Genomic DNA, 27,380 nt, shown 5'->3' with positions numbered 1-27,380 from the left:
CAGTTCATTTCTATCATCTGTCCAGACAGCCCAGATTATAGCAGGACAGAGGGCTTCCAGACAGATATGTCCAGGGGAAAAAAAGGTGGAGATGATAGATAGGTCTAATTATTTTTAAATGTCTGATGTCTAAAACTGAAAAACCAAGAAATCACAGCATAAGCATGTTAGGTAGAAATTCAGAGGTAAATATCAGAGGAAACAGATAAAATTTTTGAAGGTGGTTATATCTGGGGAGCAGGAACTAGGGATACACAAGCCTACTTGATGTTACTTATCTGTCTTCTCTGGAGATGGAGGGTGTAACAGACTTAAACATGGCCAAAAATTCTAGACACTCTTCGCACTGAGAGGTGAGGAACTATGTCCTCTCACTTTGAGTCTGGGTGGGCCCAGTGTCTGTTTTAACCTGTAGAATATAGTGGAAATAACTCAGCCAATTTCTGGACTAGGTCATAAGAGACAGGCAGCATCTGCTTCCTACTCCTGAAACCTAGTTGCCATGCTGTGAGGAAACCAGTGGATAGGCACTGAGAGAGCAGGCCACTTTAGAAGTGGGTCCTTTAGCCCCAGCTGGGCCACTCCCATGATACTACATGGAGTAGAAATGAGCAGTCCCCACTGAGTCCTCACCAACTTACTTATTTGTGAGGAAAATGAATAACTGTTAATGGGATGGCTTGTTATGCAGCAACAGATTAAGAAGCTGTTAATATAATCAACATCAAGAGAAGGTGGAATGGGACTTCCATGGTGGCGCAGTGGTTAAGAATCCGCCTGCCAATGCGGATCCGTGGTCTGGGAAGATTCCCACATGCCGTGGAGCACCTAAGCCCGTGTGCCGTGAACTACTGAAGCCCACAGGTCTAAAGCCAGTGCTCCACAAGAGAAGCCACTGCAAATGAGAAGCCTGCACACCGCAATGAAGATGCAATGCAGCCAAAAATAATTTAAAAAATTAAGAAAAAAAAAAGGTGGAATATTTGGATTATTTATCCTGCTGAGTGGTGGTTTCCTTTTTTCACCAAGTCTGTAGTCTTGGAAACAGGAATCTCAAATGACTCTTCAGCTACTTATTTCCTTGGACCCTGTTTACTGAGCACCCACTTAGTGCTAGACATAGGTCTAGACAGTGTGGACATAATGTTTAAGAAACCAGGTGATATCCCAGCCCTCACAGAGTTTATATTTGATCAAGATGTAAATCAATAAATACTTAATTTCAGATATACACACTATGACTCAACGATAATCCCTTGGGACTTTATATAAAGCATAGTTTTGTACAGAGCCCAGTTTGATAGAGGCTTATCTGTCTTGAATCCTATCCACGTTGATTTAATGAGGTATTAAATCTGCTTCCCTGTCTGGACCCAGGGTCCTGACTCCTAACTGTGACTATGTATCTTTCAGATGCTTGGATTTTTCAAAAACCTCTAGTCTAACTAGAATTTTGGGATTGATGGGCCTGCCTCCATCAATTCATGGAGGCCAAGGATAGGAAAACTTTGCATTTGGCATCCTTTTTTGGTCCTCACAGAACTCTCCCACGTTGGCCTGAAATGTGCGTTTCAGTTAGCTTATTCATCAGGACACAAGTACAGAACTAAAGGCTGACTTGTATGCAACCTCTTAAACAAACAAAAGAAACCCCACAAAATGGAGGTAAGGTGTATTTGATAAAATCAGAAATATTTCAAGTATAATTCACACAAAACAGAACTTGGAAAATACAAGTGCTCTGATCCATATATTTTAAAAGGCTTTATGTAAACTCTGTGTCAGAAGATGGCGATTAGTTACTGAAAATGGAAGGCAAAGAAATTATATATATCAAAAGTATTTTGAGGGGCTATCTTGTGGTTCATTTAAAAAAATGTTCAGGTTAATTGTTTGAAATACTTAGTTAGGAACAAACACAGAGGAAATCTACAGAAAAAGAAAGCAACCAGAATGATGTCCACCAGATAGGATTCTGAATATTCCTTCACTCTGAACTCTTCTTTGTTAGCTAAAATTATTTTCTACATGACCCCAATTTCCACAGGTGAACCTTGTTTACATTCAGTATCAAAACTAATGATGACATTTATTATTTTGGTTTCACTCTCCTTTTGGCATCTTTATGTTTCTTCCGACAGTCCTAGAAAAACATAAAACCAAAACCCTTTGTTAAAAATAAAGGTAAAAATAAAGGTAAATAATTTTCAAGGTGTTTAGTAACTATAAAGTAAAATTTAGGTTACTCAGTGTCAGGGTTGTAAGAACCATTTTGGAAGTGCTCACTTGGAATGTACAGGGAATATTCAAACTTTTGGCTTTAAGTGTTTAAAAAGGAAACTGTAATTCAGTCTTTCAAAAATCTCATGATTTCCTCTTACTTAATAAGCATGACCAGAACTAGTTCCAGTCACTCAATGGGGCCACTCTTCAGTCTCCTTACTGCACCATGGGTTGACTGAATTAAACAACTTAAAACTTCTCTTCCAGCAGTTTAATTCTGAGCATTTAAGTCCTGTTCTGAGTTATCTTAACTTTCATGCCTTCCTATAGGCAAATATTAGCACAAAGATGACACCATATCTTTTTAATTAACATGGAGACAATTAACATGGAGATAGAACCGCTCACCATACGCAAGCTGTTTGTTCTGGCCTCCCAAGAATTCCTGCTAATATTACTTCCCACTCCTCTCCAGAATAAGTCAGAACCTAGAAGGGAAAAATAAAGAAGGACAAGGCAGCACATTAATATTAAAACAGACAATATTCTAGTGCTGGCATTATCAAGGTCTTCAATTCTAGTTAAGACCAACCCCACCCCCCAATTTATGTTAATTTTCAAAATTATTTTGTTTTCTTTACAAAATGAAAATGTAGAATTGCTGGGATTTTACTGTTTCTAAACCATTTACTGTTACGTAACTTGGGTTCTGTTTGTGTTAGGCTTAAGAAATAAGTTCAACAGCCTTAGAGTTTTCATGTGAACTTTTTTTTTCTATTTTTTTTATTAAGGTATCATGTGTTAGTTTCATATGTACAGTTAAAGTGCTTCAGTTATACATATATGTTCTTTTTCAGATTCTTTTCCATTATAAGTTATTACAAAATATTGAGTACAGTTCATGTGAACTTTTTAGGGTACTAAAAACTTAGAAGTTTTTTATGTCTAGCATCTCAGCAAGCCCCTGGAACAAAACAAGCCCTTGTTGAGGACAGTGAACAAGTGAGGGAGGTGGTGAGTTGGAGCTTTCCGTTTTCCAGAGCTCTGCAAGTCATGCATCTATGTAACAGACAACATGCACCTGTCTAACAGAGGGGGCTACAGCACATGACATTGCAAAGGATTAGAATTGTTCCCAATCAGTTCTTACTTGGAGAACTTACATGTTAGTATATCAGAATGCACTATGGTGAGAGCTGTATTATTACCTGTTCTATACCATTTAATCAAAAAACTGACTTACCGTGAAGTCTTTCATCATTCTTAGAGAAAAAGAAAAATCTAGTGGTCTCCTTCTCAGGTAATGATACTTCTCTGAAGTGAGAGAGAAAGAGAGAATTGGCCACTTAATTTCAGTATTAAAGAAATGTTCACACTGTAAATATAAATGAACTATTCCTTAAATATATGTGCTTTTTCTTTTGCTCATTTTTTTCCCTGAGTTAAAGTGATACCACCCCTTCTCTATTCAACATTCTTCTCTTCTACCTGAAACTTTGGTAACAAAAACTTAAGTACAAGCTCTACCTTCCGTGTGCTGATTGTTGATACTCTCACCCCACCAGTGCTACCCAATTTGCCAGTGTTTCCCATGGGGTAGCAGCTAACAAGCTGAAGCATCCTCTTTCCAGGCCAGAGACTTCAGTGGCAGGCTTTCTTCTCTGTGCATGTCATATCCCCCACCCAGTGCTATCCAAACCTCAAGGAAAAGGAAACCTGCTTCCAGTTACAAAAAGGCTACAGAACTCTCTAAAGCAGCCAAAAAAAGAAAATTGTCTTGAGAAGCTAAGCTTAGATACTTCTATAACATTTCTAAAGCATGTCTAATTCAGATTTTATAAATTATGAAATATGGGGACTTCCCTGGTGGCGCAGTGGTTAAGAATCTTCCTGCCAATGCAGGGGACATGGGTTTGATCCCTGGTCTGGAAAGATCCCACACGCCGAGGAGCAGCTAAGTCCGTGCACCACAACTACTGAGCCTGTGTTCGAAAGCCTGCAAGCCACAATTACTGAAGCTCAAGCGCCTAGAACCTGAGGTCTGCAACAAGGGAAGCCACCACACTGAGAAGCCAGAGCACCGCAACAAAGAGCAGCCCCAGCTCGCCACAACTAGAGAAAGCCTGCATGTAGCATCAAAGACCCCACACAGCCAATAAATTAAAAAATAATAAAAATAAAAAATTAAGAGAATTAAAAAATCAACCAACCAACCAACCAACCAAGCTGGACGGAAACACCTTACTTACCCAGGGCTGGGGTTTTTGTCATCTGTTTCTTCAGTAACATCTTCCTCTTCTGAACTGCTGTCTTGGAAACGAGGGTCTCCCTGCCAGGCAATCTTCCCAGGTTTCACTGCCTCAACTCTATAGGTCTCTATATCATCATGACAATGAAAGATAACAGAATTGTAACCTAACGACTAAGTATTTGTGGACACACTCATTTGTTTACTTTCACTATGCACACATATTTTGAAATTTCAAATATCTTAATTGTTAATTCAAAATATATAGTATCTTTTCAGATTTTCAAGTATTGAGAGAAGGTATTATATTTTTTGGCATTGCCAGGGTGATCTGATAAGGAATATAGTAACACTATAAAAAGGTATAAAAACTAAAGGTTTACAAATGAGCAGCACAATTTAAAAGAAAAAACAAAATATGCACGGCACCTGTGCTAAAATGAGAAGCCTAAACTATAACACGATGCAGTGAAACCAGGTTGCCTTCCTGCTTATTCATAAATGAGAAAAGAAACATCTTTACATTTTAAATTCCCCAAACCTCTTTCTAAAACTGCTGAAAAAGCTTCTGCTCTAGGATATGGATGATCACCTCACAAGTCCTCATAATTTCCTAAGTACATAAAACACATCTCCCAGGTTGCTGAGGTGTCTTAATACTTATTTCAAGGACAATTTCTCACACTTGGCTCTCAAAATTAGAAGAATTAAAGACAATATCTATATCATACCAACTCTGTTCAACAGTTTAGAACTGACCTTGGTACTCAAATGGACAACACAGGCAAGAGAATGAAGTGGGCAGAGCAATGATATATTGTGTTTTATTGAGAACAATTTTGGAAAAACTACTATATTGTTGTACCTCCTTTTGAAGCACCACAAAGCTGGCATTTAATACTTATCTACTAAACACATGGATGCTATTTTAACTGCTGATCTTTAAAGTAGAACTTATTGTTAGGTGTGCATGTATTCTCTTGTAGAGGTATATCTTGCTTTTTACAATGAACTTCCAGAAAAGCTACAGTTCCTTCTTAAACACTATGTGAAGAGCAACTTCCTAAGGAATAGGTGTTTTTAACTTTTGGACTATGTAGGACTTTAGAGGTAAACCTCCTGAAATGGAATGCAAAATTGTATATACTGGTGCTGATTCTTTTCTCTAGGTTCTGGCAAATCTCCAAGGATAAAGTTTGAAACAACTGGTATATTGATGACATAGCATATTTGTAGAGAGCCAGGCTTACCTATTTTTTCCCCTCCCCTACCATATAGCACTGGCTTTCCTGAAGTCATGGCTTCTCCAACTGCATCTAAGATACAAAGCTATTTAAATACATGACTTCTTATACTTCTTTACGACTGTGTCTACTCAGCAGAAGAAGGGATGCTTCTTCACACACATTATTCTCTGGCTTCCCTTCATATGGCAGCTGTCCAGAAGGTTGCTTCTAAATGCAAGAACAATTTCTTACTTTGTGAAACACAGATCTAGGCACATTACCTTTATGGCCACGTCATGCTGACTGTAATACTGTTTATCTAGATAGAAGAAAGAATCCTTTCTTCAGCTAATGTTAAAGCATTACACTTATAGTAGTTTCAATCAATTAATTTAAAACTGCGTGAAATAAAAAAGTTAAAAAAAATGTACCTTTCTTTACATTTTTAGCATCTGAATCAAAAAAAGAGAATGTGAACCCGCCAGGCTGTTCATCTCCAGTAGTCAGAGCTGTAGGGTCCTGGACCACCTTGGCTTTCTCTCCATCAGAGTCCTCATTCCAAGATGTGTTGTCTTCCTTTTCAGTGGTATCTTTTGTAGTTTGGAATATTTGTTTTAAATCTGTAGCAATGTTATAATACATTTCTTTAGATACCTCAGGTAGCTTCTCAGCTTCCTCCCTTTTCTTCTTTCGTTTTGTTTTACTGCATTGACATATGTAGAGAGACATGCATCACAAAAAACAGTCAGTTTGGGGAAAATTTCCAGAAATCAGGAAAAAAAAACACCTTGGATAATGTTAGTCCCATTCTTTCAGCAACCAAGATAATCCACATATAAAACTCAAAGGCAGAACCTTAACCAAAAACCTTTATGTAAACACAACTATTTCAAACAGCTCCAGTTATTAAATATGAATCATATTTTCCTATCTCATCCTCTGAACTACATTTCACAAGTTATACCTAAGATATTAGCTATGAGTAAGAAAATCACTTAACTGCAATGGGTCTCTCCTCATTTGCAAAATGAACCATGTTAAACCACATGACTTATAAGACTCTTTCAAATTCTAAAATTCTGTGAGCTTTATGACACTGGCATTAAAGGATTTAGTCATAATTCTGTTTTAGAAATGCATTATAAATGTGCTAAGTCTAGTCTATTTTGGAATGAAATTTTTCTATTACTATCAACCTGCTCTATAACATCAACAATATGTTTTTCTCTTTGATCTTAAACCACAGTTACATAGCAGTCTCCAATATTGAGTTTTTAGCTAGTAAAAGATTAAAATCCTTTTTTCTGTTAGAATCTACTCTATTAGGCCAAATATTCTAACTATATTACCTAAAATAGTAATGTCCTAAATGATCATCTTATTGGTGGAGACTACATCACAGAGAGATACTGTTAATACTTCATTAAATAAACCATTGGTTAGAATTTAAGGCAGATTTGCCTCCTATGAAACCAGGCTTCATAAAAAATGGGGTTCTTTAGACAGGTCCAAGTGATTATCACTGAACCATGATGTAGTGGTTTTAAAAGTGGTCCAAAGGTCCTTTGATACTTCTTTAAGAGGTGGAAGTTAATTCCCCCATCCCTTGAGTGTGGGCTATACTTACTGACCACTTTTAAGGAACAGAATAAGGCAGATGTGATGGTGTGTGACTACTGAAACTAGGGTTATAGAATGCATTGTGGCTTTCCTTGCTCTCTCCCCGTTCTGGATCACTGGCTTTGGGAGAAGCCATATGCTATCTTGTAAGGGCACTCAGCCAAAACGAGAGGACAACAAGGCAAGGAACTGATGCTTCCTGCCAACAGCCAAGTATGTGAGCCATCTTACAAGGAGATGTCAAGCTTTCAGAGACTACAGCCCTAGGTGACATCTTGACTGCAACCTCTTGAGAACCCCAAACCAGAAGTACCTGGTGAAGTGCTCCCAAATTCCTGACCCACAGATATTGGGACCTAATAAAAATTTAGTTTCGAGCTCTGAGTTTTGGGAAAATTTTTTACACAGCAATACCTAACTGATACATATTTTGGTACCTGAAAGTGGGGTAATGCTATAAAAGCCCAAAATGTAGGAGTGACTTCAGAGCCCAAGCAATAGGCAGAGGTTGGAAGGTCAGTGAGGAGGGTGTTAGCAAAAGCCTGAAGAGCCCTAAAGAAACTGTCAGTAGAAACTATATGGCCAGTGAGGCTTCAGGTAAGGACTTGCAGAAAAGTGAGGTAAATGCTATTGGAAAATGGAAGAAAGGAGGTTATTGCTACATAGTGGCACAAAGTTTAGCAATATTGGCACTTCTATCAACTGGGAAGTAAAAATGTACCTAATGAATGGGTGCTCTAGCTAAAGAGATGTCCAGGAAGGTGCTGAAGCTATTTTATGATTTCTTCCTGTTTACAGTAAAACATGAGCAGAGATAATGAAATTAAAGGAAAAAAATTTTTTTTATAAGGAGCTAGGACCTCATGGTTTTGAAGACTCCTACTATCTAGAAGGCAAATGACATGAAATTTAAGAAATGTCTTCTAAGCAAAGAACAAACTCTCAGGAAAATATGGTGTAGAGCAGGTATTGGCAAAGTACAGCCCATGGATCAGATCCAAGCTGCTGCCTATTTATGTATGGACTGCAAGTTAAGAATGATTTTTAAAGTTTGAAATGATTAGAAAAACTATAAAAAGATGACTTCATAACACGTACAAATTACATGAAGGGCAAATTTCAGTGTCCTACTAATAGCTTTATTGGAACACAGCCTCCCTTATTTGCTTTATGTATTGTCTGTGGCTGCTTTTCTGCTACAAAGGCAGTGCAGAGTCACTGCCACAGAGACCATCTGGCCTGCAAAGCCTAATATATTTACTACTGGACTCTGAAGAGGAAAATCTGTAAACCAGTTTAAATATAAAATAAAATCCTTTGCTAAGATCCTAGACGTAGCTCAGAAACTTCAATTGTTCACATAAGAGGGCTTCTTAGGAGTTTGATTCTCAGCAGTCTCAGCAGGACCCCACAGTAAAAAAAAGGCTTATCTTACAGTGATCTGTGGGTGTGGCTTTTGTCTAACGGAGTGAACCCCAAGAAGATTTACAGGAAACCCACAAATATTTTAAGAGAATTATATTAACAGAAACACTACTAGGTTGGACTGATAGGTACAGAGGCATTTCACAATGAAGAGGCTTTTAGACTCCTACATTTCTACAAGCAAAGCAGGCTGAGAAAATTACTCAGCTGCAAACGTGGGCTACCATTCATAAAAAAGGAAGGATAAGTCAAAAGGCAGAGGCAAGAACCGTGCAGCATTATTCCCAGGCTTTCAGTTCTAATCAAAGAACTCCCAATGTTTGCCTGTCTAGATTTCAGAACTACCATGGACCAGTGACTCCTCTGTGCTTCCTGTTTTCCTCCACTGAATAGTGTTTACAGTGACTACCCTTTGCTGTCCCACCGCTATGTTGGGGGAGGGGCAGATAACTATCCCCTTAGTTCAGAGGTATTCTGATGAAAAAGAACTGTACTCAAGAAACTACAACATATAAGCCTCATCTACACCTAATCTGATTTGGATGACACCATCCTACATTTTGAACTGACACTGTAAAAAGGTGAGACTTCTGGGGAGTCTAGGGCAGGGCTGAGCATATTCTGCGTGTGGCAGGAATATAAAACAATTTTCAAATGGAGCACAGGTTGTGGTAGTTTTAAATATGTCCACCAATTCCTCAACACCTCTCTCTTCAATAAGTAGTGCTTACCATACACAAAAATAAACTCAAAATGGATTAAAGACCTAAATGTAAGGCCAGACACTATAAAACTCCTAGAGGAACACATAGGAAGAACACTCTTCGACGTATATAACAGCAAGATCTTTTTTGATCCACCCCCTAGAGTAATGGAAATAAAAACAAAAATAAATTAAGTGGGACCTAATGAAACTTCAAAGTTTCTGCTCAGCAAAGGAAACTATAAGCAAGATGAAAAGACAACCCTCAGAATGGGAGAAAATATTTGCAAACGAATCAACAGACAAAGGATTAATCTGCAAAATATATAAGCAGTTCATCCAGCTCAATATCAAAAAAACAAACAACTCAATCAAAAAATGGGCAGAAGACCTAAACAGGCATTTCCCCAAAGAAGACATACAGATGGCCAAGAGGCACATGAAAAGCTCAACATCACTAATTATTAGAGAAATGCAAATCAAAACTACAATGAGGTATCACCTCACACCAATTAGAATGGGAATCATCAGAAAATCTACAAACAGTAAATGCTGGAAAGGGTGTGCAGAAAAGGGAACTCTCTTGCACTGTTGGTGGGAATGTAAATTGATACAGCCACTATGGAGAACAGTATGGAGGTTCCTTGCAAAACGAAAAACAGAACTACCATATGACCCAGAAATCCCACTGCTGGGCATATACCCAGATAACACCAGAATTCAAAAAGACACATGCACTCCAATGTTCACTGCAGCACTATTTACAATAGCCAGGACATGGAAGCAACCTAAATGTCCATCAACAGATGAATGGATAAAGAAGAGGTGGTACATATATACAATGGAATATTACTGTAAAAAACAATGAAACTGGGACATTTGTAGCGACATGGATGGACCTAGGGACAGTCATACAGAGTGAAGTGAGTCAGAAAGAGAAAAACAAATATCATATTAACAGATATATGTGGAATATGGAAAAATGGTACAAATCAACTGGTTTGCAAGGCAGAAATAGAGACAGGTGTAGAGAACAAGCATATGGACACCAAGTGGGGAAAGGGGGGAGGGTTAAGGGGGAATGAATTGGGAAATTGGGATACCAAATAGTACACTCTAAATATATGCAGTTTATTATGTTAACTGTATCTCAATAAAAGTTCTTTAAAAAAAAAAAAAAAAAAAAAGAGTGCTTAATTCCCCCTCCCCCCATAAAAGTATGCATTCGATGTAGTGACTTGTTTTAAGAAAACTGAATAAGGCAGATGTGTCAGCGTGTGACTTCTAAGACTAGGTCATAAAATACCCTGTGGCTTCCTCCTTCTATTTCTCTTTTGGGTCAGTGTTATGAGAACACTTAAGCAGCCTAATGGAGAAGCCAACAAGGTGAGGAACTGGCCAATGGCTATGTAAGTGAGCCATCTTGGAAGCAATATCACCCAGGCTCAGTCAGGCCTTCGGAGACTGACGCCCCAGGCAACATTTTGACTGCAACCTCTCCAGAGACTCTACCCAGAATCACATTGCAATATGGAATCCTACATTGCAGGGAATATTTATGTTACTTCTACTTTGGTCTGGAATGCGATTCTTTTTAAAAGAAACCTTTAATTTTGGAATAATTTTAGATTTATAGAAAAACTGGAAACTGTTCCCAAATAACCCTCACCTAGTTTCCCCTCATGGCAGCATCTCACATGAATATGACACAATTGTCAAAACTAAAAGATTAACACTGGTACATTACTATTAACTAAATACAGCCTCTGTTCTCATTTCACCAGTTTCTCTACGAGTGTCTTTTTTGTCCCAGGACCTAATTCAGGATACCACATTGCCTTTAGTAATTTTAAATAGAAGGAAAAAGAAGGAATTAAATCAGGCAAAGTTACTGGTTGCTCCATATATTTGCCATATTTATAAAACTGACAGCTTATCTATAAGAAATAGACATTCCTACCATACTGCAATAGTGCAGTGGATTGAATGGTTGCCCCCAGAAAAATATGTCCGGGCCCTAATTCCTGGAACACGTGAATATTTCCTTATTTTGAAAAAACAGTCTTTGTAATAAAGTTAGGGACTTTGCAATGAAGAGATTATCCAGGCAGGCCTTAAATGGAATCACAAGTGTCCTTATAACAGACACAAAGACACAAATAGAAAAGAGAAGGCCACGTGAAGATGGAGGCAGACTGGAGGAATATAGTCACCAGCCAAGGAATACCACAGACTGCTGGCAGTCACCTGAAGCTAAGAGAGAGGTGTGAAATGGATTTTCTTCCCCCCGAGTCCCCAGAGGGAACACAGCTCTTCCAATAAACTGGATTTCAGACCCCTGGCCTCCAGAACTATGAGAAAAATTTTTGTGGTTTAAGTCACCAATCTGTTACCGCAGCAACAGGAAACTAATATAAGTAGGAGACACCTCCTAGAGAAGGGGCACACATCATCATTTCCATGCATGAGATTCCTCTGTCAAAAGTAAGACTCTCTCTACCCCATCAATAACTCCTCTCTTTCCCTCCTCCCCATTCTTAAACTAAATACAACGGGGACCAATGGATGTGACATTGGTTACTCTTTACTTTTCTCACTGTCTGAAACGAGATTAATTTATATGAGCCTGCTACTAAAAGTAGCAGCTTAATTTACCTTTCTTTTGGTTTATCATCTCTCTTTCTTTCATAAGTGGCATGGTCATGCCTTGTTGGATCGTAACGTATGATGTCCCTATTAAAAAAAGGAGAATGATGACTTAGAAGAGACAAATCAAAACATTAATGTAAAACACTGATAGCAAATTGTAATGCAATACCAGGGCAATTCCACTTTTGAGCAAGACAAAGCCATATAACATCAAAGAAGTGTATTAGGAGCTCCTTAGAAGCAATCATATTTTAAATTATTTAGTTTTGACTTTTCCTGGATCTTCATAAATATTTAGTATTATTTTAAGCATACATGGATAAAATGATATGTTATTGGGATTTGCATAAAATATTTGAGTGGGGAAAGTAGAGGAAGTGAGTAAAGGTATGGAAGAGAAAAGTGGTCACATGTTGGTGATTGTAAAAGCTGGGTGATGGTATACAGGGGTTTCATTACACTAGTCTCAAGTTATATGTTTGAAAGTTTCCATAGTGAACAGTTACATTTATTATTATTTAAACAGTTGTCCAATTTTTCACTAATAATAAATGCAGAAATAATTTAAGATTAGTTTCTTGAAGTGAATCACTAGGTCAAAGGTAAGTATAATTTTAAGGGTCTAATACATATTGCTAACTGCTCTCCGTAGGAGTTTAAAATAGCCTAGTTTTGTGGCAAAGGAAAAGAAGGTGACATGGGGTGAAACATAAACCATACTTAAATTTCTTAGCAGCTACTGATCCTTTGCTTGTAGAATTGCTTAAGCTGATGTGCAAAACACTATGCACGACATTCAGGGCTTTCAGCTTTTCTGCAGCAAGCTCTTCTTCCTCAGCAGTTTTCTTTTCATTTATTTCTTAGAGGGAAGAGGATAGTTAGTAATCTCTTGGCAAACATAACTTGAGAAATCTCAATAATCAAATATTTATCAAGCACCTAAACATGTGCAAAGCACATTAAGATAGGAAGAAGAAAAGTTAAACCTTGTTTTGCTAACCTCCCTAATCCCTAATATCCCCAGTGTCACAGTGAATCCAGAAATTGCATGACCAGCAAACAAAATTCACATTTCTATTTGATTATAAAAATGAAATCTGAATTTCATGGCTTTCAGTGGCAATTCTAAAAGTTTTTAAGGTAAAGATTGACAAATGTAACTGAGCAAGATACTAATTACAAAACTAAAGTGATTAGAGATTCTTTTTTTCTTTAACTTTCTAAAAATTAATCTAAATTACATGTAAATCTAAAAAGAAAGATAGTGAAAGATGGTAATTTTACTGACTATTAATATGATATGTTAGTAGACAGTTACTTTAGCATTTAGGTTCAGTAATAAACATTGCAGGAAGAGAGCCTACACACAGGCATTGTGGAACGCTATAAACTGTTTTCTTTAACTACTAGAAACAGACAAATATTAGAGAACAAAGTTAAACATTTAACAGCTCGTTTGGATTATAGATAGAAATACAAAAGAAGTCTAAGCCTTAAAGATCTTTTCAAATTATTGTAGGAGATTAACCACCAAGTAACAGAAATAAACAGAAAAAAATGCTGATTTGACTTAAGTTCTCTATGGAGATGACCCAAAAGTGCTAAGGGTTCAAAAGAGGCAGAGATTATGTTCAACTGGATTAAGCAATGTTTTATAAACCAGGTGGAGTCTAAGGTAGGAAAGACAAAGTAGATCCCCTGAGGAGGGAGGAAAGCATGCCAGGCAAGGGAAAAAATGAACACATACATTGAAATAAGACAGTGCTAAGAGTTTACATTGCATTACGTTAAACCATATGAAACTGCTAATATTTAACAATTTTTGACTTCACAAAATGGCAATTTCAATTTATCCTAATATTGACCATTAGGAAGTAGAACACAGCGCTAGAAAGGGCTCAGTATATTTGCGGACTGGCTGCAAGGTATTCATAGGCTGCTGACCTGAAGGACAGTCTTTGTGAAACTCACAAAAAATTCAGCCTCAAAAGTTGCGAAGGAAAGAAACAAAAGACAGAGATTCTATGTCTGACTGCCCTAAGAATGGACGTACCATCAATAGAAACAGAAGGGTCCAGAGAAGCTGACAGAGTAAATTCAGTTCGGGATTTGCTGAGTTTTAACACGGGTTCAGGGACGCTTGTGAGAATTATCCATCAGGCATTGAGAAAAGAATAATTGGGAGCTCAGCAGAATAGTCAGGAGCAAAGATGACCCAGATTTGGAAAATACTCATGTACAAAAGAAGGCTAAAGCCACAGGGACTTACAGAACCTTGGGAAGAGCCTATATCTAAAGGTAAAGGGAAAATTAGGAACCAAGAATTAAGAAGAAGACAAGGAAGTTATAGTGCAGTGGAAGCCAAGGGAAGAGAACAGTTCAAGAAGGATGAGCAACAGTTACAAATGCTACAGGCAGGCTGAACAGGGTGGAGCCTGGGAAGGTGCCACTACATCTCGGGAACCAGGTACCATATACAGGGAACACATACTAAAGAGCTGTAAAGAGACAGACAAAAGTGGTAGAAGTTAGAAAGTAACCTCTATAAACAGCTGCTAGGCTACTTCCAAGGTTCTGTCCATTCCTGTGTTTTCAACATGGAATTCTGAGTGAGAAGCTCTGAAACATAAGTTGGTATGAATCCTGGAGAATTTACTCTCTGAACACTCATTTTCAGAAATGTACAATATATATAATAATCACCTCAAAGAACTGAGAGCATCATATCCAGAGATTGAATTTTCAATAAAAAGCCAACTACTTCTAAATTAGGTGCAATTTATTTTTTTCATTTCAGGTTTAGAACTGAAAAATGGAGTTAGCAACTTGAAAACTGGCAGTGTTGAAGAAATGGCTTTTTGAGCCTGTGAGACCTAACTATGTCTGTAGAAAGAGGAAAGAGATGAAAGGGAAAGTATGAAGATGCAGGTGAGAAAGGAGGTAACAGGAGGTATGAATGGGAAAGATTAAGATACAGACTAGATTAACTCAGGAAAGAGGAAAAAAGTAAGGACACAGTAGTTCTGAGATTGGAAAGGACAGCAGGGAGCTCATTTGAGGTGGTCATCCTCTTGGTCAAGTAGGAGGGTCTTTTGCAAAGGATAAGAGTAGAAGGTCTTGTAGAGAAAGTTTGGAACCACCGCTGTGAAAAACACTATCGGAAGTAAAAGAGTAGAATCAGGAAGCTTTTGAGTAGAATCAGGAAGCTTTTGATAGCATCATTGCTGTTAGATATATTCAATAAGGATGAAGTACAGGGACATTTAATGGTACATTTTTTTAAAAACCTGCAGCCAACAATGCACACTGGAGGGACGACAAACACTTTCTTTAAGTAAGCCAAGTGGGATATAACTGTCTTCAACAGCCTCACGAGGACCTGCTGATCTACTGCCAGGCAGAGTCCTTGCCTTCTCTCTAATGCCAGGGACAGAATGAGGGAAGATGGTACGTTTGGTGGATGCTAACGATTCATGTCTTTTCTGGCAGCTTCTGGTAATTAAAATTGTACAAATTAGTATGTACAAACTCAAGAAGTACTGAGTAGGCTAATTACTGGATTACAAGCTCCATGTGTTAAGTGAAGAAGCTACAAGAGATGACTTCTCAGGGTCCCCCAGCTCTGACATCAGGGCTGTTTGTTTGGACAGTAAGGAACTTACCTCCCTGTTCCTCTTCATTATCGCTTTCTAGAAATCGGGAGTCCATGCGAAATCTGTCATCAGTGCCAAAGTGGGACTGCAAACCCATGAGCTACAAAACACAAAGACAACTGACAGCCATATTCCCAAGAAATTACTTTATAAACAGGACCCTCCAAATATACCTTCATGCCATGAAATTCCCTACATTAATGTTTGCATAACCTCACCTACCCATGAACGCGTTAGAGAGGGTCACAGAGGACTCACTATCAAAACAAACACTTTAACCCTGGAGTGTGGGTCAACCTGCCTGCATTAACCTAGATTTAAGGACTATGTTGAAAAATAAGGATGTATTGCAAGTTTTATTATTTTCAGTCTTCACTAACCTTCTGTCCAGCCCTGCCCTCAAACTGAGGTTTAATTCTGAACCTGTTGCTGTCATCTTCGGAACCAGATTCCTCATCATCGCTGCTGTCAAAGAGCTTCCCAGAGGACTCCTGTTACATAGGTGAAGACAGAAGTGTTTATTAATAACCAAGACAATCAGTGTTTCCTTCATTATGTCATCTTCCTCCTCACATTTATGAAACAACAACCCAGACGCATCTCCCAGGAAAGGGTGGATGGTGATTAGAATGGAAACTCCTAACTCACTGATTATCTACTTGGCTCCTTGGGTCACTAGATCCAGAGGCTCCCAATGCAGCCTGGAATGGAGGGAGTTATTAATGTGAGAACACTTTCTGCAAGGTTTCACTAACATTGATGTCACTTTGCAGATGATGTGGAGGATAGATTTCCATGGGGGAAAATCTCTAAGGCCCCTGTTGTATCCATGCGTGGTGGTCTGGGGGGCCCTGGGTTTCACTGTGGCTCCCAGAGGATTTTATGTTGAGCCCAGCAGTTGTGTGCAGGTCTAGGTATGCAACTTACAAAAATGGGTCTGCGAAAGTATAGGAATGCTCACGTGGACATCCTAAGTTTCTTACTTTTACCAGTTTCTCTCCTGGATGGCTTTGCTCACGAGTGGATGTCTCCTCTGCTTCACTTTCACTGCTGGAACCAAAGACGATGTGTGTTGGCTTGTCCTCTGGATGACCATCCTAGAGTGGTCATCAAAAGCATTATCCTTAAGATGACCCCTCCTCTCTTCCCCAGAGCGAGTCTATTTCCCACCCTACTTTCGTGTCTAGTGAATGCGGCCAGCATCCCAAGATAGAAACTTCTCTTTCTCTCCATTTCCAGGTGATCACCAAGTCCCATCAGTTGGAGCTTCTCGCTATTTTAGAAATATATTCCCACTTTCACTGGCTTGGTTCTGCCTCAAGACCTCCCAAAGGCTGTACCATTTGATTTGCTGTTCTATGTCCTGAACCATCTTTCCCAAACAGAAGCCAGCAAACTTTTCCTGTCAAGGGCCAGAGAGCCAATACTTTAGGCTTTGCAAGCCACATATAGTTTTGATTCTGTACTCTTCTTTGTAAAACCCTTTAAAAATGTAAAAACCATTCTTAGCTTGGAGGCTCTTCCAAAATAGGCCATGGGCTAGATGGCTTGGGAGCCCAGTTTGCCAACTCCCGTTCCAATATATACACAACTAATCTTCATTCCCTTGCTTCACATTCTTTAGTCTTTTCACAGCCTTAAGAATAAAGTCCAACCCCTGTAGCCTCTTCACAACTCACCCCCAGTTATCTCTCTCATCTCATTTCTCATCACCTTGTTCTCTGTAAGTGTAGTCACACTGACTGCAAATACTCACTTCTGTACAAACTGCTCCTTTATCTTGGAATGCCTTTCTTCTCTCTTCCTACCTTTTTACTTCTGCCAGACCAATTCCCACTGATCCTTTCATACTAGACTCAGTTCAGCTGAGGAAGCACCCACTCCCCCCACCAACCCCCAGCCAACAAACTGGTATGCCTCCTGTGTGCTGTCAGGGCACACAGACATACTTCTTCCTCAACTCATGGAACTGAACCGTGACCCTCTGTCCACCAGACTGTGAGCCAATACCGCCAGACAGTGATCCTCTCTGTAAATCTAGCACTTGCTGTGAAGGCCTGTAACTTCTTAGGTATTTAACAATTGTTCAGAGAATGAATAAAGACTCATTATAGTAAATCTTGGTAAGATATGAATCACTTGGCAAGTGATTTCTATGTAAATTCAGATGTAATAGGACACATCACTTAACTGTATCAGTTACAGCTTCTAGAGCGATGTCTGGATATACTAAAGACACAAGGACACAAAACACAGACATTCAACTCTGAAGGGGCCTGCCTACCTTCGTGGGAAAGAAAAGTTGGACTTGGAGAGAGCTCTTGTTAAATCTCTAGACTGAAAATACACTCACCAAATTTGCCAGAGCACTGTGAACCAGCTTCTTCTGTGCTTCCTTTGCTTTCTGCCTCGCCTCTACGGCTGCCAGGCGCTTCTGGTTATCTTCAGCATGCTTATCCTTAGCATGCTTGTCTGATGAACTATTAACAGAAAGGGGGACGTCAGTTTTGCTTCCCTGAGGGTCGCTTCCAGAGACCTCTGGTGATGGCTCAGGGGCCTTGCAGCTGCACAGATCACACCTCTTTTCGGAGCTCTCTCCTAACTTTCCAGTCCAGTCTTCATCAAAACCTCTCCTGGGAGTCTTGACACCAAGACTTAAAGATTTCTTATCTTTTAGTGGCAACGGACTAGAAACAGGATTTCCATTTCGCTTTTCGGAACTGCTAGGGAACACTACCTTGTGGCCCTGGCTCTCAAAAGTAGACTGTCCCTCTTGAGGCTGAATTTGGTTTGAGTCATTTGCCTTCTTTGCATGTTGGAAAGGAGACAGTTTACTTGATGGGCCATTAGCATTCAGGGACAGTTTTCCCATGGACGTGTTCCTGGGATCCTCAAGTTTCAAAGAATTACGATCTTTACTAATATTGTTAGAGGCAACACTCTCTTTCAAGGATTTTTTCACCGATTCCTTTCCATAGAGACAGCCCACTCCCTTGAAAGCCTGGAATTTTGGTTTTAAAGTATTTTCCTTTGCTCTCTGTTTTCCATGTGTGTCCTCTTCTCCTTCTAAAAGGGAAGCCACAATCTCCTCAGGATGAATACACTGTTGGACTTTGTGGAGGCCACCCAGAGTCCTGTGCCTCTTGGAGGCCCTGTCACACTTGGTGGTGGTTTCCTGGCCACTGCTCTCAGTATCTTCTTTTGGCACCTCCTGGTTACTGCCAGCCAACTGTTCCAAATCAGCTAAAGTGAGACTCACATGGAGACAGTTTTTCATCATGGTGTTATACTCTGTATCTCCTTCAGACTCAGTTGATTCTGATACAGAATCAGCATCTTCACTGCTACTGGACTCAATCAGAGATTTACGATTAAGAGGCCTAACTGCATGACTGAGGGCTATCTCTACTTTGTTTTTTCTTTTTTGTACTTTAATACAATCATCAGAAAGATCACACTTTTCCCCATTTTTCAAATAAGTTTTCTTGTGCACATACTTTTCCGTTTGTGAAAATTCTATACTGTTTTTGATCTTACCAGAATGTTTTTTCATTGCAATGATTTCATCTGTATCTCCTGAATCAGAGTCACAATCGTTTCCCATAATATTATCTTTACTAGTGAGGCAAGAGACATTATTTTTGATGCCTAAACCTGTTGAAGTATGAAATCTGTGAAAATCTGATTTAAAATCATCTCTGACAACTTCAAAGGGATCATTTTCAGATTCATTTACTGAGGACCATGTAGTTTTCTCTAAGTTTTCCTCTCTTGCAATCATTAGTCTTAATTCGTCTTCAGAATCAATATCATCATCAGACATGCTATTTCTGTTTTCGGTAGTTTCTAATCCAAAAGTCTGAAAAAATACATTTTTAAGTTTCTGACTATCAGAATCAGGTACACGGGGTGATTTAGGAGTAATGGGCTCATGAAGTGTTTTTTGTGCAGTCCGTTGTAGTAAGTGTGGACTCTCCATTATGCTACTAGGTTTTGGACTCAAAGCCAGAGATGCGGCGGAACCCTCATTTTTCTGCACTTTTATTATCTTCTTGGCAGGGCTGTGAAAGTCAGAGAATTCTCCTCGCCGTTTCTTACTCATTGGATCACTCCCTCCTTCCAATTCCCAAGTGAGGCTGGATACAGGGATAGCATCTGTGAAATCCTCCCCTATCTTCTTTAAGTTGTGGCAGTATTTTGAGGGATCATACTTTATGATGTCACCAGTAGTCAAGGAACAAAACAAAGGCACTAGGTTTTAGAAAACCCTATCAATCTGGTAGAGCAAAAAGAATACTGTTTAATCCTGAGCAAGTCATTGACTCATCTTACCCTCAGTTTCCTATCAAACAAAATAAGGACTTCATTAGGTGTCTCAGGGTCTTTGAAACTCACATGTCCATGGCACATCCGGAGTGAAAACCAAGCACCATCACTATTAATTGGCAGAAATTATTTCTGTTGTATATGTATATTACAGCAAACCGATTCAGATTATATTCTAGGTACAAGAGGCCACAAGACTTTCCTCTAAGTCTGAGAAATCTATCCACTGAGCTAACACCATAAAGCAGAGTATAGAGGGGAACCCAGAAGGGGCACAGCTGGATACTGAGTGTTGGTATCTGAAAATTGAGACTCAAAGATTCTCAAACTTTTTGGCCACTCCTGTCTTCTCAATGCTGGCTCATCCTAGACCTGATTCGCTTAGCTCAATAACATCCATTTCACATTTTACTCACTCTCTGCATCTTGTAGGTCTTTCTTAGAAGGCTAATTAATTCTTTACCAGGTCTGTTTTGTTGCTGACATTGTCCAGAAAGATTCCAGTTAATGTCACTATGCTGTAGTGACAGCTAGCATTTTCTGATTTCCTAAAACACATGAATAGGCAAGTATAAACTGCTTTAATCTATCACTCCTGAAAAGTCCCGTTGTTCATTTAGTAACTACTGAACACATGGCCAATTACATGTGAAGTGTGCCAAACAGTGTCTGTTGTCTCTTGGCTTTACACTGTTCTTCTAAATCCTCCTCTTTGCTGTCAGTGGTACCACTGGGGGGAAGCTGGAAGGTGAAGAAGTATTTCCCTGACTTTAGTGCCACTGGCAGGGAGAGTGGAACCAGCAGCTGTGGCCAGGGCTCCAGGGGCCTCAGTGGCACAGTAGCCATAAACAATGAGGACACACCTCTCTAATTCTCTAGCCCCAGGATGGTAGTGATTTGCTGTGGTCATCAATCTTTGGACAACCTGACCATCAGCTTCTTATTCCTCCAGGACTTTATAAACCTATTGCATGTATTACATTCTCTCTGTTTGAAATACTTGAAATTGCTTCTGCTTCCCCTGACACACAGGGTGAGCTAAAAGAACACACAAAACACCCCCTGCCTAGAGGTCCACAACACTACTAAGAATTCAGGGTCTTACACAATCTGACCTCAATTCCTCAGGGGTGCGGGCACCTGAATTTGCACATCCTGGGCTCCACACTGTGTCTCCATCTACCATTCTTCTGCCTGTCTACACATTTGTTTTTTTTTCTTTCTTTCTTTTTTTAATTAACTAATTAATTTATTTTTGGCTGCGCTGAGTCTTGCTGCTGCATGTGGGCTTTCTCCAGTTGCAGAGAGCAGGGGCTTCTCTTTGTTGTGGTGCACACGCTTCTCATTCCAGTGGCTTCTCTTGTTCTGGAGCACAGGCTCAGTAGTTGTGGTGCACAGGCTTAGTTGCTCCAAAGCATGTGGGATCTGCCTGGACCAGGGATCGAACCCGTGTCCCCTGCATTGGTAGGCAGATTCTTAACCACTGCGCCACCAGGGAAGTCCCTATCTACACACTTCTACCTACTATTTTCGTCTCTCCTAGACTCCTTCCTATCTCTCTTCTACTAATGTAAAACCTATCTCATTTCCTCTAAAGCCTTCTTTAATGATTGAGGCTGTGTTCCCCTGCCCTTCTTTGGTTCCTTTGGCAATGGCTTTAAATCCATGTCAAAGGAGAGGAACAATGTTTAAATTAGTAAGTCATTATGCTTCTTTAACAATCATCATCTGTATCACTTACTTTTCTAAAACCTCATTACATTTTCTCATTATCCTATTTCATACATATAGGTAGATGGGTCTTACTTTACTTAGAAACTGGGAACATAAAAACTGTTACACAAACATCTAAAGATTTACTGACAGAGGCAGTGAAATTCTAAAGGTATGAAGTAAACTTTTGCAAGTATCCATTATTGTAGTAAACAATAATTCTCTGAAAGGCCAATTGCTAAGGATATTTTACGTTTATATTGATTCTTCAGGTGAAGGACAGGTAAGACTCTTCCAAATTTACTCACAACCCAATTCTAAAAGAAAAAAAAAAACATATTTACTATATTTGTCACAAATGGAAAAGATTAACCACACTGCATAAATATAACAAGAAAAATTTGAACACACAGTGGACCGTGATTACTATTGGGTTTCATTTTCTGATAATGAAACACGAGTGCTCAAAAAAGTGTATGAGGAAAGGAAAAAGAAAGAAGGAAAATTGGGGCAGTTGTTGATCCCATATAAACCATATAGGATGCTAAAGAAATAACAGCCATTAAAAAGGCAAACTTGGGACCTGCCTGCACTCCTCACTACCTATGCCCCCTGGGAGACCTGCCTGCACTTGGGTTTTGATTTCTCTTTCTAAAATGGGGGAAAACTGTGCTTTCCCAAGAGTTTTAAATGCACTTTGAAGACCATAAAGCACTACTTATGTTAACTGCTTCAAAGCAAGATAAAAGGGCAATTGCTTTAAAACATGATGCTCATGGTCACTTGGTCTCGGGAATCAGTTCCTGGGCTACTCTGGCTACCAGAGGAGACTCACTTTGTGCCCTGGTACTTCTGTCCCTGGCACAGCTTTCACATGGAAATCCACCACTCCCATCTTTTCTAACGAGTTGGTGTTGCCTGTTGTTGATTTTCCTTTCTTTGCTTTTGCCTCTTCTCTCTCTTGGGCCAACCTGAATCAAAGAGAAAATATCAATAAAAGTTAAAATAACCAACCACACGATTAACAGTGCTTCTGGTTTTTTTGTTTGTTTTTAACTAATTTATCTATTTATTTTTTTATGGCTGCTTTGGGTCTTCATTGCTGTGCGTGGGCTTTCTCTAGTTGCGGCGAATGGGGGCTACTCTTCGTTATGGTGCACAGGGTTCTTGTAGTGATGGCTTCTCTTGTTGTGGAGCATGGGCTCTAGGCACGCAGGCTTCAGTAGCTGTGGCACACGGGCTCAGCTGCTCCGAAGCAGGGGGGATCTTTCTGGACCAGGGATTGAACCCATGTCCACTGCATTAACAGGCGGATTCTTAACCACTGCCCCACCAGGGAAGTCCAGTATATATTTTTATAGGTCAAAATATATGTATATAAGAGCATTACATTATCTTCTTTAGTGGCATATGAGGTCACAGGGAGTCATAGTTAAGCATTTTAGCTCTACTTATAATGCATAAATTTGCTAAAACTATAATAATATATTTGATAGTTTCAAATCAATTAAGTGAACATATAAAACCACTTACAATATAAAAAAATTGGGTTAAATTATGCAGAGCAAATCTTACCTGTGCAAAAAGCTTTCCTTTGCCAGCTGAATCTGTAGTGTTCCACCTTTCCATTTTGTTTTATTTAAAATAGACATACCTATAAAACAAAGAATTAGTACACAAGTATATGGCAATGGAAAAATATATTTCAGCATGTGCTTTTACTAGTTAGTACCAAAAATAGAAAACTTGTCTATCACAAAGACGCAGAGGAAATAGAATAAAGAAAATGAGACCTGGAAAGAGAAGGCTTAGGTCCCATTCTCATCTTGGCCATGTATTAGATCCTTACACTCCCAGTCTCCCCGTGTAACTGGAAGATTGGAATGAGGCAAATGTGTAAACCATAAAGCAAAATTTGTCATTTGTTTATAAAGTAATGTCAGGAATCTCTGGCGAATGGCTGGTATTTATTTACCATTTCATTGTTATTTCCCACATTAAAACTATAAAACATTAATGTAATTTTCTGAGAGTGAATCAGAGGACACTGGAATCCTGCAGCACTTCACTTTTATTTATCACCTCATACTAATTATCACTGTGTAACTTGCAAATGTATTAACTGCAAGCAACTAAACTGTGTTTGAACTACTCTGCCCTAGGAGTTGATTTTTCTCAATATCTGCTATCAGCTTCCTTAATAATTACCGCTAACAGAAATTTCTATGAGGTGTACTATGCTAAGTACAAAGGTATTATTAAATTTTTTTTTTTTGGTATTATTCAATTTTAATCTTCACGTAATATTATGAGACAAGCAGTATCTTGGTCATGCCTCAGATAAGCAAACTGGATCTTCCAGTTTAAATAAACTGCTAGGTCACACAGCAAAAACTAATGTCTTCTTAACTGCAACCTACTTGTCATATCTATTTCCTAATTGAACAAATCAATTTTTTTGCAAATGAAATCGCAAAAGGCCAGTGGCCCTGTTCAGGGTCTTTTGACTTTTTAGTCTCCAAATAATTAGAATGCATTACTACATCAGTGGCAGCATGAATTATCTCCTCTCTGTAGTCACTGAAGGCCACAGTTGGCCCTCAGCTTTACTAAACTTATCAACAGAGATTTCATAATTTCAAAGATATCATCTTTTAAGGGTATATTCTAAAGCCCTCTCCTAACAACATTTAACAACGAGAATTAGTTGCCTGAAAAATGAACACACTGGGAAGCAGGGTTATTTCATAATATCCAGTGGGATATGTGTAACAGACAGTTTCTATGGTCCCTTGTACAAAATATTTGAAAATGCCACTTTTGAGAGAACTCATTGGCAATGTGCTACCATATGTCACTCATAATGGAATGAACCTAAACCTCCTGAATTGTAGGATATCAAAATTCTCTTGACCGTGATTGTCCCTTTGGATGACTTAAAGGTGGATGTTTAGATTTAGAACCAAAGTTAATCCAAATTACAAGGTGACGTGAACTGATAAACAGTATAGAAAACATTCATTACACTTTTTCAGGTCTGCTTCTGCTACTCTGATGTTGATATATGCAAAGACTTTCTGTGGGTTTCCTAGAAAAAAAAAAGAAAAAAGAAATTTAAATTCTTTCCCAGAGGACAATGTAAAAATCATTAAGTTTCTAAATTTAAAAATGTGCTCTTAGACACTTTTTTTTTTTTTGAAACTTAATTCTTTCAAAGAAAAACGCTATTTTTCATTGGACACAAAGATTGCATTTTTTTAAGTACGATTATCTAAATATTCCAAAAGAAAATATGTAAGAAAAATGTCTGTCAAATACTCAGTTAAAGAAACATTTTGCGTGTTTGTATGTTAGTGATAAATCTATTTAACAAGACACTTACTAATTATTAGAATTTTAGCTCTGAAAACTTAAAGCTGCATGTTCAGAAACTGGATGTTTGGGAATTCCCTGGAAATCCAGTGATTAGGTCTCTGCACTTCCACTGCCAAGGGCCTGGGTTCAATCCCTGGCTGGAGAACTAAGATCCCCACGAGCCGTGCGGCAAAAAAATAAAAAATATAAAAAACAACTAAAATCAAAACCAAAAAACAGATGTTTAGGAATTTCGAATTTTTTTAATTTCAGAAACGTAATTATGGGCAAGTCACAGGTCATATATAACACCTCCAGGTCATAGGTGGGGGATGGGGGTTGGGAGGTTGCTACAACAGTATCATGTAATGAAATACATATCACTTCCCGTGTTCAGGACTAACATTCACCTCTGGGAGTTGCTTTATTTTGTGATATTTGACTTAAATTATATTTGCCTTTACCCATGAAGAACTATAAATTTACCTTGGTCATCTTTCCGAGTGATGATCTCCACATCAGAAACTTCTCCAAATCTGCTGAACTGATTCTGTAGGTCTGCCTCAGAAATATTCCGGCTAAGGCCACCCACAAAAAGGCGCTTCGTTTCTCTGTCGGCTTTCATCAAGGCTGAGCACACAGTATGTTCTAGTGGAAAAAATAATTATCTACAGAGAAGAGTTCTTTCCCTTAAATCTTTTCAAATCTAAAACAAAACAAAACAAACAAAACCCTCAACTCCTTTCCCTGAATCTTCTATGCAAACTGGTTGCCTGGAGCTATGTTTCACTTTCTATTGTATTGTTCCAAATTTTATAGCTGGAGACTCAGTTTAAAGCCTACCTCCAAATTCTTCTGCATTTTGGAACAGCACCTCTGCACACAGACATAGGTACAGGCGGATACTTTCCCTCTAAATGACCACAATATTATACTTTACTCCTCCCAGTTTTACTTATCCATATTGTTAGGTGTTTCCCCTTTATTCTTTCACTTTAACAAACGCTGACAGAAACGGGAGGGGGCAGGTTAACACACGAATAGATAAAACTCTCCATCCTCAACCTCCTCACAGTCACATGAGAAGTAAGCAAATGCTGCAACTGCAATACTATGTCACAACAGAAATATCTACAAAGTGCTGTTCAGGTACAAAAAGAGCAACTGATATCATAGCTAACACAGACTTTTTAAAAACACGATGTGCCAGCGTTGTACGAAGTCGTTTGCAGGCATCTTTTTTCAGATTAGCAGGAGAGGTGAAGTCACTTTCCCAATGCCATTTAGAAAATTAGCGATGAAGCCAAGATTATAACCCAAATCTAATTTCAGAACCTGCAATTCTTAAAACTATACTAGGGAGGTTGCTGGATTAGAAAAGACTCAGGAAAACTCTTCCAGAGCTACTGAGATTTGAGGCCTATCATGAGATCTTTAATCCCGTCTAGCAACCAGCTAGCGCTCAGCTCCCAATGTGCCCCTCCCGGAAAACTGGCAGACTCCTCCTACGCGCGACCCCAAAACAACGCCAAAAGCCCTGAGCATCGCTCCTGATCTAGACGTGAGCCACAACCTACATCTTCCTGGTAGCTTTCTCCGCTCCCAACCTACCCACGCTAGCCTTCTTCCTCTGAGAGAACTCAAAGACAAGAAGGGAGAAAGTAGGCCAATTGGCCCCGGCACATTCCACGCCCCAAACCCAGTCCTCACCACGCCGTTTCCTACATCCGGCTCAATTTAGGTCCCTGATTTCTCGTCACGTGTCCCGACAAGTGCCGTCTCTCTTCCTTCCTACTGGATTTCCAACCCAGCATCCTAAGGTTCCATTACCACGCTTAGTTCCCAGTGCTCGTTATTTCGTTTCCAGTCTTCTGGATGACCGCGATGCCTCCGTCCCCTGTCTCAATATCAGTAGAAGACCCCAAACTAAAATTCCCTAATTCATACTGAAGAGGGTTATCACCTCTCGTTCTCCGGGATAAGATCGGCGGAAGTGAAGGAGGGGAAGAAAAATAAAGGGACTCCCCCTTCAACTGCTCCCGGAACCTCCTCTTCTGTGACTTATTCGTCCTGGTTGCTCCAAGGAGCCACTAGGTAGGGGTGGGTAGCTGCGCCCTTGGACTTCGGGTTTGGGGGAGTCAACTGTCTTGAAGCGTAGGGACTACTGGGGGACAGCTGTGAAAAAGTGCGCACGGATGGCAACGAGCCCGGGGTGCTGGCGAGCGCGGGTTATAAACGCG

At 39.3% G+C, this 27,380-nt stretch overlaps 1 protein-coding gene across 10 annotated transcripts; it reads right to left on the bottom strand.

The window, feature by feature from the left end:
• Positions 1 to 1,657: 1,657 nt before the first annotated feature.
• Positions 1,658 to 26,901, bottom strand: NOL8 (nucleolar protein 8). 10 transcript variants are annotated; one of them, XM_057721345.1, is made up of 18 exons: positions 26,851 to 26,901; positions 25,627 to 25,788; positions 24,812 to 24,874; positions 23,362 to 23,440; positions 22,622 to 22,757; positions 22,035 to 22,103; positions 18,101 to 19,966; positions 16,731 to 16,844; positions 16,128 to 16,238; positions 15,757 to 15,847; positions 12,815 to 12,953; positions 12,101 to 12,178; positions 6,129 to 6,400; positions 5,722 to 5,787; positions 4,473 to 4,599; positions 3,467 to 3,537; positions 2,632 to 2,711; positions 1,658 to 2,143 (listed from the first exon to the last, which is right to left on the bottom strand). In XM_057721345.1, the coding sequence occupies exons 2-18, from the start codon at positions 25,763 to 25,765 to the stop codon at positions 2,093 to 2,095; spliced, it is 3,552 nt and encodes a 1,183-aa protein (XP_057577328.1). In that variant the 5' UTR covers positions 25,766 to 25,788; positions 26,851 to 26,901; the 3' UTR covers positions 1,658 to 2,092. The 10 variants fall into 10 exon arrangements, with proteins under 10 accessions (XP_057577328.1, XP_057577327.1, XP_057577329.1 ...); XM_057721344.1 differs by having other exon boundaries at positions 26,752 to 26,866; XM_057721346.1 differs by lacking the exon at positions 26,851 to 26,901 and adding an exon at positions 26,718 to 26,805.
• Positions 26,902 to 27,380: the final 479 nt, after the last annotated feature.

The sequence above is a fragment of the Hippopotamus amphibius genome, chromosome 2 (assembly GCF_030028045.1).
Source record: "Hippopotamus amphibius kiboko isolate mHipAmp2 chromosome 2, mHipAmp2.hap2, whole genome shotgun sequence".
Lineage (NCBI taxonomy): Eukaryota > Metazoa > Chordata > Mammalia > Artiodactyla > Hippopotamidae > Hippopotamus > Hippopotamus amphibius.
This window is presented reverse-complemented; position numbering and strand designations above follow the sequence as displayed.